General features: G+C 32.6%; 1 protein-coding gene across 1 annotated transcript; it reads left to right on the forward strand.

The window, feature by feature from the left end:
• Positions 1–429: 429 nt before the first annotated feature.
• LOC129232767 (CHRNA7-FAM7A fusion protein-like) lies at positions 430–12,367 on the forward strand. The gene is made up of 3 exons (XM_054866869.1): positions 430–520; positions 8,182–8,291; positions 11,903–12,367. Exons 1-3 carry the CDS (start codon positions 466–468, stop codon positions 12,365–12,367), a joined length of 630 nt encoding a protein of 209 aa, XP_054722844.1. The 5' UTR covers positions 430–465.
• The last annotated feature ends 988 nt before the right edge of the window (positions 12,368–13,355 follow it).

The following is a 13,355-nucleotide window of genomic DNA, read 5'->3' on the forward strand; positions in this document are numbered from 1 at the left end:
CCTCTTAAAAATAGGATGTAGAATTTTAAATTGACCTTAATAATGAGATCTATTGTTTAATAATCGGCTTTGGAGCAATGTTTACGACCAGTTACCACAACAATGCAATTTAGACAAATAAAAAGTAACATGTCCTGATTATTTATACGTCCCCCTTTCAAACTTTTTAGTTCTGCTTTCAAACTAAAATCAAATTTATTTCTTTAAATAAAAAAGTGCAAAACTATAGGGTATAGTGGCTGCACAAAACTAAACTCAGATCTATAAAACTAAACAGTTGAAGTCCTAACGGTCAATCGATAAGAGGAGGTTAATGGCATTTTTAGTGTGAAGGTTTCACGCTTGGCTAGTGTCAAATTGTTGACACCACATAACTGAAGAATTGAAAGTTAAAAAGTCTAAATGGTAAAATAAAATATTAATATTTCTTCAGGTGTGACGATTCTGCTATCACTGACTGTGTTCATGCTACAATTAGCTGAAGCTATGCCACCGACTTCAGATGCCGTCTCTATTATAGGTTTCACATTCGTCTTGATTTGTGTGTCGTCTGCTTGATATGTGTCAATGTGCATTCTATTTTATATCTCATCAACTATTCCTTTAATAATTGCATTTTAGAGCATGGACTGTTGCTTGTTTTTGATTTTAAAAAAAGGCGTATTTGATGCTGCTAAACAAGGGAAAACATATTCACAGAAAGTCAATAGCTAAGAAAAAAAGTCACTGGAATTCAGTAGTTTAGGGCATATGATAATTATCACATCCTCAAAATCCAGTGTAACTTTTACCTTGTTGGCAGAAACACTTCTTTCAGTTGTACCAACAAAAGTTTTGTAAAGAAAATGTTATGAATATATAGCACGACGGCTGAATATAAACTGAATAACTCTAACGGGATTTAATTACTTAACCTAAATTAATGCAGTTTAAGTAACTATTTCACTTCTAATATCATGAAGTTGAATTACTCCTTTTTCTGCATCGTTTAACTTTCTGTAGAGAGATTGTCAAAAAGCTGATTGACAGTTGAATAACATTTTTAACAAGATATTTGCTTGTGAAAATTCATTTTCAAAATGCTGCAAAACGGTTTGGTAATCATTATTCTAAAGAAAAAAAAAATATTTATATCGCTTAAAATGCAGTACAAAATATGTATTTTTTTTATTGAACGTATAACATGAAACAAACAAGTTTTTCATTAAATTGCCGGACTCATTTTTGTAGAAAGAACACCAGTAAACAATTATTAGCAGTTTTGCATTTCAGGATATTATGTTATATTTCTTTATTTAAGCTTTTAAAAAAGCACCTGCGTAGTTAGTAGCATATGCTTTACAGTCTACGTTACGATGTTTTTATCTAAAAAAATGAAGCATCTCTTTTCAGTGGAAAATATATACAACCATCTAAATTACAATTACTTAAGAAATCTTTATTAAGTAATAACTGTTTCCTAACTTTAAATTAATGTTTTTTAAGATCTAACACACATAATTTTCATTTCTTTAACTACAATTCGTTATTTAAATAGAAAATAGTTATTCATTTGATGAAACGTTTGAAAGCAAGACATTTCTAAAAAATAGCAAAATTAGATATTGATGCGTAAAATACTTCACCAGCTCAGTTATTCCATCCGAGAACTGTAATTTCGTGCTTCTTAGCACTCATCCGCCCGGAATAGGAATCACATGAGCTGGAGGCAAAAAACCTCTTAAAGGAGCCAAGAGAGCCAAACAAACTGGTAACTAATGTAGATTTAGCACACCACATGAGTGACCGCAGCAATGATGCGGTTCAACTGTGCTAATTCTACATTAGCTACCAGTTTGTTTGGCTCTTTTGGCTCCTTTAAGAGGTTTTTTGCCTCTAGCGCTTGTGGTTCCTATTCTGGGCTGATGAGTGCTAAAAAGCACAAAACTGCAGTCCTCGGATGGAGTAACTGAGCTTGGTGGTGTATTTTAAGTGTTTCTGCCTTAGGCCTGGCTATGAGCGGTAACTTAGTACAAAATAGATATTGATGGTTTAATCAATTCATCCAGTCATACCTACCAATAAATAACAAATAATGTTTTATATACCCGTCATAAATGTGACTTAAGAGATGGACACATTGAAATTTCTATGACTTGATGAGTTAATGTAATACAAATGACTGTAATTTATTTATGATGTGAGTTTTTAGAGCTACAAAAATATCGACTTTCATCCAACACAAACTATCATTTGCTGGAAGCATTAATTGTTAATATTTTTAACTGAAGCAATTTGACACCGAGTATTATCGGTTGCACATCAAAGCTACTGAAGCACTGGGGTTCACTCCCAAAAATATCAAGAAATCACATTGAGGAAATTACCATTACATAAAAATATCTAGGAGAGTTATTTTTATGTATTCAATTTAAAAATCAATAAAAATCGATGCAAAAGCAACAGGTATGCTATTGTAATTGTCTAAAAGTCAGCACATGGATAAAGTATGGCGTTAACGGTGAAAAGTTTAATTTTGCCACTCTAACTTTACTCGTTGAATTTATTGATGATATACACTTATATTTATTAAAATCCAGTTTATTGATTATTTCTTACTTTTATCTCTGTCCCTGTCTTTATTGCGTATTTTCCTTATCTTCATTGAAAATGGCTCTGTGACTTGTTAATCAAAAGGTTTGGTGTCCCTAAGTGTTGTTATTGTAAGTTTATTTCGCATTAGTCCTTTGTTATACCTTCATTTTTCCAATATTTTGAAGCAATATGTCAGGTAGTGTCAAGTGGTAGGTTCATGCCAATTCAACGTGCCAACCGGTTTCAATCGAAATCAGCTTTAGATACTGAATTTTAACTATAACAATATAACCAATATAGAGTCATGAGCATATCAATTAAAAAAGGTGTGAAAATGACACATATGAATTAATTACTCTTGAAAAAAAGCAGTATGTCCAAAATATAAATGTTTATTCATAGCGAATTGAGCAATGTAATTCAAATGTAAACTACATTTCGGAGGATACTTTTTATCTTATATTTTCTGCTTACATTACTATTTATTTAATATACTTTAATGAAAGTATCAGGTTATTAGGTGAAAATAAACATGCTTGGAAAAATGATATTTACTTTTATTACAAAATTTATAGCTGTTAGATATTTCTAGTCTGTTCTAGGATAGATGTAGTGATGTGGAAGAGCTATTTGTATTTCGAAGAGATTCTCGTACTTCAAGATTGTGCCTTTTCTTATTTTTTAATAAATGCCAACCATCACAATTTGCAATTACATAGTGTTTGGCCAACAATTTAAAACATCATTATAATAGAATGAACAGTTGGACATTCATTTTCAAATATGTTCTAGTTAATAAAAAAAAATACTATTAAACGTATTGTTTTGGACTGAAAAAGGACGTATTTTTCCCATAACTTGTATTTAAGTCTAATGGCCGCCTGTTTTTGGTCAATGTGAGCTATAGACCAGAAGGACAAATTCACAATGAACCACGTGCTTAGAAGTTTCAAACTTCCACTAAACATTCCGTTTATTTCCTTTTTCTTGTATATCTTTTTTTAGCAAATAAATCTTCAGTTAGTTTTTCTGAGGAAAAAAAACATCATAGGTTTATAGTATAAAATCAGATTGTTTCTAATGCAACAGAATGGTTATTCTAGGTGTGACTATCCTGCTTGCTATGATTGTCTACCTTACGCTGGTCGCTGAAGTTATGCCTCCAACTGCAGACGCAGTCCCATTAATAGGTTTCGATCTACATTTGTTATACTTTGACCATCTTCACCACTACTTTTTGCTAAGTTGCACCATCACAACTACATGTTGCTTCAAAAAAAAAAAAAAAAAAAAAAACTTATTTTAGTCTGGACTTTTTATTGGCAATTCGTCGGCTCACCAACGACGATATTTATCTAAAGATTTCTTATCAGTGATCATTGATGTCCTAATCAGCTTCCCTTCTAGTATCGCATTCCCCAAGTAAACCCTAATTTTGTTTTTTCGTGTCGGTGTGCTATTTGTTTTCCCTATTGTTACATTCGATAAAAATCCCATTCTTCTACTTGGAAAAAGAAATAAAAATAAAAATAAAAAATAAAATAAACAACTATTACTACTAATTAAATATATGTGTAGGGGAGTCTCATAAAAACAATATTTTTCAGAAATTCTTAAGAGCTGTAGCATTTGGTACGTGACATTAAAAAAGAACTAATTGATAGGTGTATTAATTTCTTTTAAAAATTGGACAAATTTAATGGTTTCACTTCAAGTTTTTGTGAGTGTTTAAAAGATGTATTCTCTACCTACGTAGTAAATAAACATGTCGAAAAACTAGACTAACCCAACATTTTAAAGTCGTTTATTCATTTTTTTATTTTTTTTTATTTTATTTATTTATTTATTTATTTTCGAAATCGACGGCAGTTGCTAATTATCCATTAAAAACAATTTTGAAACTTATTTGTAAGGAAAAAGAACTGGTCACACACTCGGTAGTGTTAATCCTCTGGTCTGGTTCTCCTATGTACCACAAAACATTTGCCGTCAAACTTAAACACATTAGAAATTTACCTGTATTTATTCAATGCATGTCATTAATATCATTGTCAGTTTTTATTATTACTGCAGCTACCTTTTTTTAAAACGGAACGGGTTTTTTTTCACAGATTGTTTTACTTTTAGAAGTTTACATTATTTATTTACTTTTTCGCATTGTAAAAGAAGTTCCTCACAACCTTAAAACACGTGCTTGCAATTTTTTGCCACTTTTGTGCTAAACGCTGCTCTAGTTTGTGTTTCTGAAATACGCATATCGATAAAAATGTGTTGACTCTAATGTACCAAAATGGTGCCATTGTTAGTGATATTATTGATATCTGAACAAAAGTTATGCTTAATCGATCAATTTATAGCCAAATTACCCAAAATACTAAATTACATCGACATATCGTCACCTCAGAGCAAAAGTACGACATCGAATTCCAGAAATATCGCTAAGATGTCCCATTGTTGCTCTGAGGCGACGATATATTGCAAAAAATATAAATAACTACTTAAATAACTGATACTATGTCAACATTTTTTTTAACATCCAAGTAATAGTATTACCCATTACTGGGTAATGTTACTCTGACTCTTGAAACGAACTAAAAGAATTTTTTTGAAGCAACATGTGGGAAGAAAATTCTTTTATGATACACTTCACTAGCTTTTTTAAGTAGCAGCACTAATTTGTAGTAGATCACGACTTGCCGCAAATGATTATTAACGCTTTTGGCTATTAGTAATCACCATTTCAATTAATAAGTATTTAATAATGTTATACGTTTCTGAAAAGTTTCATAAAAACATACATTTTTGAAAAGCTCATTGATAGAAATGTATATTTTTTTCATAAACGTAGAGCTATTTTAAATAACTAGAATGTTTTTTGAAGATGCTTTTAAAATTCTTATCTACGTTCGAAAAGTTAAAATTGTTAAAAACGAGCTTAAACAGCACAAATAGCAGTAAAAACTGCAGACACGTGTTTTGCGGTTGAAAGGAACAAATCGTTTAATGTAAAGACATTATTTGCACAGTACACCATTAAACACAGCACACTAACTTTGGTCAAACGCCTTATCATCCACAAACGCATTCATTTATATAGAATCTAATGTATGCTTTGAGAAGTCAGCAACAATAATCTATTAAAGTTAGTTACTCTAAGTATATCACTTGTGTACACTTCATGGAACACTAACTTAGCCTTACATATCTTTCAAGCTTGGATAACTAATCGATTAATCGTACAAGAGAAGTAGTTATTGCTGTTATATGCTTTTGCATATTATTAAAATGCTAAAAACAAATTGGCTCAAGAGCAGTTATTGTTCAGAATAAATAATTACAAACAACATTGAAAACAAAGTTTAACCTAAAACACGAAAGAATTTCCAAAACTTGTTTGTTTCGTGTATTCGTTTCTGTAATATCACCGTATCCGTGTCGATGATGTCATCTTTGTAAATGACACGTTTAAAGCACATAATTATGTATATACGTGCAGTGTGCAGTATGTTTATAATCAATTTTACACACTTACTAGTAAAATTTATTCGCTAATATACACATTCTAATGCCTTACTCTTATGCTTTTACTGTTATCGGAAATTTTAAGTTACTTTACAATGTTTTTTTTTTTTTTTGAAAGTAGGTTTTTTTTTTTTTTTTTTTTTTTTTTTTTTTTACATTTGATATTACAAACTCTTTTCAACACCATGGAAAAGGAAACGAAGATGATTGTTTTTTTAACTCGTTACTTTGCAATTGTACTATATAAGAAACACTACAATGTATTGCAAAATAAAAGGTAGAACCTAATAAAAGCAAAAAAGAGATATTTTTTCGGGTAGTTTTTCCTTCACAGGAATGCATTTTCTTCTCAACAAATGGTTATTTTTATCAAAAAGAATAAAAATAAAATAAAAAATAATCATTAGAACATTCTAGTTGGCTGTTTCAACAATATTATTAAGCTAAAACTATCAATTTCGAATCATTGGTGATTGAAGAAATTGTGACAGTGCTATCACTGCAACAAGCGTTTTATAGCAGTTCATTTTGCATGTGCCTCAAAAGACTTAGTTCCTAAAACCGTCGATGCATTTTCTCATATGTAAGTAAAAGCGAATTACAATAAATCTCCCCTTCATATAAACATCTATATATTTTTAAAATAAACTAAAACTAGCAGCTTAAAAGAAAAGATGCATGCTTTCAATGCACGGCTGAAACAAGCATGAATGTACCAATGTTTTTATGTCTGTAATTAAATGCTTTCTTGTTTCTTATGTGTATTTGCATGTGGATGTAAATATAAATGCATTGTTATTGTGTGAAGGGTTAAACGAACAAAAAGTCGAAACATGGGCCATGTTTTTAGTTACATAGTTTTATATTAACTCTTTAAACATGTATATTTAAAAATTAAAAAATATAATTCTGCTAGAATTTCGGGATCCAACTTTTGTGAAACATTCAGAAATACTAATTAATTATCAAGTAGAAGTTCATGTTGTCCCTTATTTGAATTATATGCTTTAATAATTACTTACATTTTTTCCTCACCACTCATCAAAAAGTTCTATAATGATCTTTAGTACTAATTAAGTGTCAAATAAGGGATTCACAACAAGAAACAAAGCTATTTGCAGTTTATTACTACTATTTTTCCAGGAAACAATAATTATATGGTAATTTATAAACCCCCTCAAAATGGGATTGCTGTGTTATACACCACTGACTATGGAACAGAACACCACTGATCAATAGTAACAGACTTATCACTTAAAATTAAGCAACCGCACTCTAAAAACAACAATTTCAAAAATGACTAAAAAGTACTCAAATTTGAATATGTCTCAGAGTCAAAATGGCTCTGACTATAGTACTAAATGAGAAACATTCAAATACTCATCAAATACTCAAATTAACATATGCTCATATTTTAGGTATTTGTTTTCACTTTTGAATACGCAATAATTTCAAAATTCAGTATTAACCGAGTAATGTACTCCTTTTTGAGAATGAAATAACTCAGCACACTATTTGAGAACATGGGTACTCATATTTGAAACAAAAGTTTTCAAGAAAATGCGAAAGCATGAATATACCCATTTTTGAATACTTCATTTTTCTCAGAAATTGTAACCAATTGCACATGTAACTGTTAGAAATTTTTTTCGATGATTTAACCAGACTGGCTTTCGTTCACGGGGGCCTACTAAGTGCATTCATTTTATTTCAAGCATGTAGAGTTCGAAAAATTTGGTCTTATGTTAAGATTATATTGTTAGGGGTTAGGAAAAAAGGTTCGTCGTAATGATTTGTGATGAATCCCACTTCACTGCGCCAATGGATACCCAGCACGTGTTGTTGTGCAGTTCATCAAAGAACTAACATTAAAGTGTGCTTTTATTTTTTAAAACAAACGTGTTTTAACTTAAAAAATGCCTTGCCAGTCTCTTTCTTATTATTCACACTTTAATATTTCCTATGCATGTGAATCACCTTGTTGATTCTGGTGTCATTTTGTTTACCTCATTTTTAAATTAATCCAATCAATTAACTACTTTTCTTAGAAAGAACTGAATATAAAACTATTAAATATATTTTTAGGGGCATACTTCGCTTGCATTATGGTCATGGTTGCGTTTTCTGTGGTCATGACTGTAGTTGTTTTAAACTATCATCATAGAGGTACAGACACACATGAAATGCCAGAGTGGGTAAGTATATTTAAAGTGTTTCAATTCACACTCTGCAATATTTCAACAGCTAAATATTGAATATGTTTCTGAGCTGCAATATCCGGAAATTACTCTCCTGTCAACCAGGATCGACGAGAGGCCATGTCAGCCTAATCCAAAGTTAGGAGCCGGTAAGGGTTTGGAGTAGTATAAATATGATAAGTTTATGAATGATGAAGAGGAAGGAGGAGGTGAAGAAGCTGATAAGGGACCCACCTTGGCTCTAGAGGCTCTGATGACAATTGCACATATCGTGTTACTTCATGCAGTTGACTATGTCACTCGATATCTACTAATACTGGGTTCTAAACTTTTCAGGCACTGCTTACCCCTTTGAACACTGGTGTAAAATCAGGCCCCTCTCCCTTCTCTTCACCACCATATGTGTTCAAAACAGGTGGTAGAATCAAAATTTAAAACTGAAGCTGATTAGGTCATAAAAATGCATGTTTGTGCAACTTCTAACTTTGTTCCCAAAATTTAACATTACTTAACTGCTACACACTATAGTTTATTTTGAACATGCTGTTTATATGGTCGCGTAAAATCAAAGAACTAAACAAAAATTAATTTAGGGGGCTCCCAAAAGTGTTCGTACACTTTGAAATTTTTTAGTAAAACCAAAATAATGCAAAATTAAATTCGAATATGAAGTCTAATATTTTTTCACATCATTCCTATGTCATTCTAAATACAACCCAGTAGTTTTTTTCCAAAATATTGACGGATCTTCTTTTTGAAATGAGTGAAAAAACGAAGAAACAAAGAAATAACACGTGAAAAAAGTCATAGTACACTCAAATATTTTCGAATAAATTCATGATTAAAATTATCATTTGCCGGTTTTTTTTTTATTATTTTTGCATTGTGTTAACCATTAAGAGTCATTTGGCTGTAATTTTTTGTTTATTTATTCCTTAATATTGTGCTTATTACTTTAAAATGGCTGGTATTCGTGAAAAACAACAAACACCATTCGAAACTCAAATTTTTTCCTCACAGTAGCGGTAAATTGGTCTGAAATGGCTCTAAATTAGTCAATTTATTCCATTGTATAGTAAAGTGCTCGATAAAATGCTTTAAAGAAAAGAATCGGACCGAAAACAAGGGAAGAAAAGGTCAACCGGCAAAGTTGACAAAGCGTGATCCGAGATTTAAAGTTAAAAATATTATGAAAATTACACATTTGAGTGCTGTAAAAGTTTCTGCAGAGTTAAATGAAAATTTTTACTTTTTTTTCACCTAAAATTGTTTGCCAAGTTCTCTGGTTAGCTAGTTTAAATTCGACCTCTTCTCGCAGAAATTTTCTTGCTCGTGCGAAAAAAGGAAGCTTACGCTTTTCGTAGCAAAATCAATGATAAATAAGCTCAAAACATTTTGGAATTACGTCAAAAATGAATTCAACATTTTTGGTTAATTTGTTGTATAATTATAAATAGAAGAAAAAATTAGGAACTGAATATTAAGACTTAGTTGGATCAGTTAATCAGTGCGGCGGAGGTGTTCTAGTGTGAGGTAGCATATCAGCATCAGGACTTGGTAGTTTGGAATTTTTTCATAAAATAATGATTCATGCTGTTCCTTTAAATATTTTAAAAAACCAATTTTGAACTTTTAGCCAAAAATTTGGTTATTGGAAACAACTTTGTTTTTTTTTTCGAAATAACGATAAACAGCACACGGTTTTCAATTTTTGCATCTAGTGCCTCGAAAATTGTCCTAAAGTTTAAAAAATACCCCCTAAATCTCCAGATTTGAACTTAATGTAACATATTTAGAGATATCTGCAGGCTAGATTACGAAAATACGGCTTTGAAACGAAAATAGAGCTATAAAAAGTGAGATTCGAAGGGTGGTTTAACACTTACTAAAAATTACGCAAAAAAAAAAGAATAAAGAATAAAATTATTCCCAGGCGTTCAAAAGGTGTTATTGATACTGCTTGATATTCTACTAAATAATAAATTAATAAAAAGTTAGATTATTCAATAATATATAGAAATTTTTTAAAGCGTACGAAGACTTTTGTGAGAAAAAATTTCCGTCACTTTTTGGTTTTTGATTTTTAAAAAAATAAGTTTTAATAATTTTTAAAAACTTTTCATGTAGTTTTGTTAAAAATTAATCATAGATCTTATAATTAAGTACTTATTCCGAAATATTAATTCTAACCAATGGATAGGGGCCATTGAAAGTCGTAGGTGTACGAAGACTTTTGGGAGCCACTGTATTTACGTGAGGTTGGTATAAAAAATACCAGACACACATCTCATTCCATCAAGAGTAGGAGTGCCGCTGTTTAACCTCGATGAGTTTATAATATTAGGTTGTGACTGTATGTGATAAGGCATATACCTTAACCCCGTTTAAATATCATGTCTTGCTCTATTTTTTGACTTTATGTACGCCAGTGTTATCTAGAGTACGGGGATAAAACTCCACTAAAAAACTCAAAAGAAAAGAAAAGAAAAAAAGAAAAAGAAAGAAAAAAACGAGTGTTATGACTGAATTACTTACATGTTACGTTACGTACTCAGTTAAGAACAGTTCTTTCGAACGGACTACAATTTTGTACTAGTAAATTTCCTACCTTGGACACTCTCGCTTCTGCTTGAGTTAAAAGATAAACGCTTAGATTGACACAATGTCAATAATCTTAACCACAATGTAAACCGACTGTCCCTACCCTTATGTTAACGACTAGGGTATTTTAGCCTCAGTAGATTGAAGCCATCTTATCAGAACATCACCACTTATCGAGTTTTGTTAGACTCGATAAAATAGACAGTTATTTCCGTTCTTAAAGTAAAATCACTTAAACACTTTATAAAACAATTCATATTTAAGCATAAATATTTACTAAAAACTATTAAAATCTAAATAAATAAAAACCGCTGAATTACTTACTGCGTGGACCCATGCATGGTGTTAATACACCGTGAGCTCAAGTCAAAATAGTCGCCTAGTGAAGTTGATTTGATAACACACATTGAGGAATTTAACTGTTCTCAGTGGAAAGGCTTTATACTTCCAATAACCCACAACGTTATTCCAAATTTTATTCAGGACAATACACATGAAATATTTTCAATATATTAGAAAATGCAAGAGCACCCAAGGCGAGGTGGGAATCGAACCCACGGCCTCTGGCTTAGAAGACACAGCTTCTACCACAGCGCCACCGAGGCCCTACCTCATGAATTGTTTTCTATATTTCCTTTCTTTACTGTGCAAATGTATCTCCCATAACTTGACTTCCGCATGTCATTTCATTCGGATTTTTCTGTGTATAGCCAAATCTAGTAAAACCGCCGTGGGAAGGTATCTACATCTACAAAAATGAGTTTTTGAGTTATTTAAAGAAAATGGGTTTTTGATCCCCCTCAAACACTAGTAAAATGCTGGAACTTGATGCTCTTCTTGTTCTTTATTTACAGAGGAAACCACTTAACCAAATATGTAAAATAATACTGAAATTGTACAAAAAAAAAAAGAAAAAAAAACAATGCAGACACTGCCGCTTGCTTGCCTCAGGCAGCACATTAATCGATTGTTTTTTTTTTTTAATTGCTGATTATTTCGATTTTTAGATCAGAAAACTTTTCTTGAACTGGCTACCACGCATCCTCATGATGAAACGTCCACCCCCCAAGCTCAAAAGAAAAAAGAGCCTCCTCGTCAACTCCCGGAAGGACTTCGAGCTGAAGGAGCGCTCGTCCAAGAGCCTCCTGGCCAACGTCCTGGACATAGACGAGGCCGGGTTTCGCGGCACAACCCCTTCCACCATCGAAGTTGGCGCCAACCCGGCCTTCGAGGAACAACTGCCAGCGACCGTCCGAGGCTGCTTCGCCACGAGTCGTGAGCTCACTGCCATTCTGCGAGAGATTCGGTACATCACGAGTCGCATGAGGCGGGAAGACACGCTCAGCGAGACCATCGCCGAGTGGAAGTATGCGGCCATGGTGGTTGATAGGGTGTGCCTCATCCTTTTCACTACATTCACGGTGCTATCCACATGTATCTGTCTCTTTTCTGCACCACACCTTATCGCCTGACACACCGCCGAACATCTGCTCTGGTTCTTGACGGGATTCTGAAGCTGTCCCACAAAAGCTCACTCAAAAGGACTCGAATTCCCACCCATTACGACATCGACAAAAAAGTTAGACGTTGACTTATCGCTCATGTTGGTTCTACATCCTTAGAGCATAGTAACGAAAATGTAAACCGCATGTGAATGTTGTGTGTAGATCAATCACATTTGGGGTGATCGTCGGGTGACAGTCACAAATCGTCCTTGTAAAATCATCAACAGGTTGCAGCAGCTTAAGTATGTCAGACTGCAGCGATGTTCTAAACTGATGTTGCGGTGACGAATTGAAAATGGTACTAAGTGACTGGTCGCACATTATTTGTTCCAGTGACGTTGCAGTGAAGTCACGTGAAACATGTCACAAATGATGTCACATCATGGCGCATGTGACACGTTGCAGTCTTGTCACTTTGTTACTTGTGACCGTTTTGGATGCGCACTGACGTCATTGTATCTTTGCTGGGACAGGATTAGCTATCAGTGACAGTTTGATTCACACTGCCCCGTGTTGCCAGTTGCTTACGATTTGGTCTTTTCTATGGGATTATTTTTAGCCGGAGATTTATGATTTGTGGATTCCACTAGACATCATTAGGGAAAAGTAAATTCTGGCTTTCGTTGAATCACTATAACATGTCTATTTGGACACATTTTGTTGTTGTCGCAATGGGTGCGAAATCACAATTAGAGAAGAAAACAAATTATGATACTCAATTAAAAAATCAAAAGCGCACATCAATCTGTGTTGTACTCTTACATTTGGGTAAAACTGAAAGGTATTTTCCATGATGCTTAAAGTTAAGCAGAAAAAGTTTATAAGTATGAATGAAATTCTATATTATGAAATTTTCTATGTACTTGCTTTTGTTACGAGCTGCAGAAAAACGGTATGATAACAAATAAACTCGTACTATACACAGAAGCACTATATACACAATATATAACATTTA

Source organism: Uloborus diversus, unplaced genomic scaffold (assembly GCF_026930045.1).
Source record: "Uloborus diversus isolate 005 unplaced genomic scaffold, Udiv.v.3.1 scaffold_1385, whole genome shotgun sequence".
Classification (NCBI taxonomy): Eukaryota; Metazoa; Arthropoda; class Arachnida; order Araneae; family Uloboridae; genus Uloborus; species Uloborus diversus.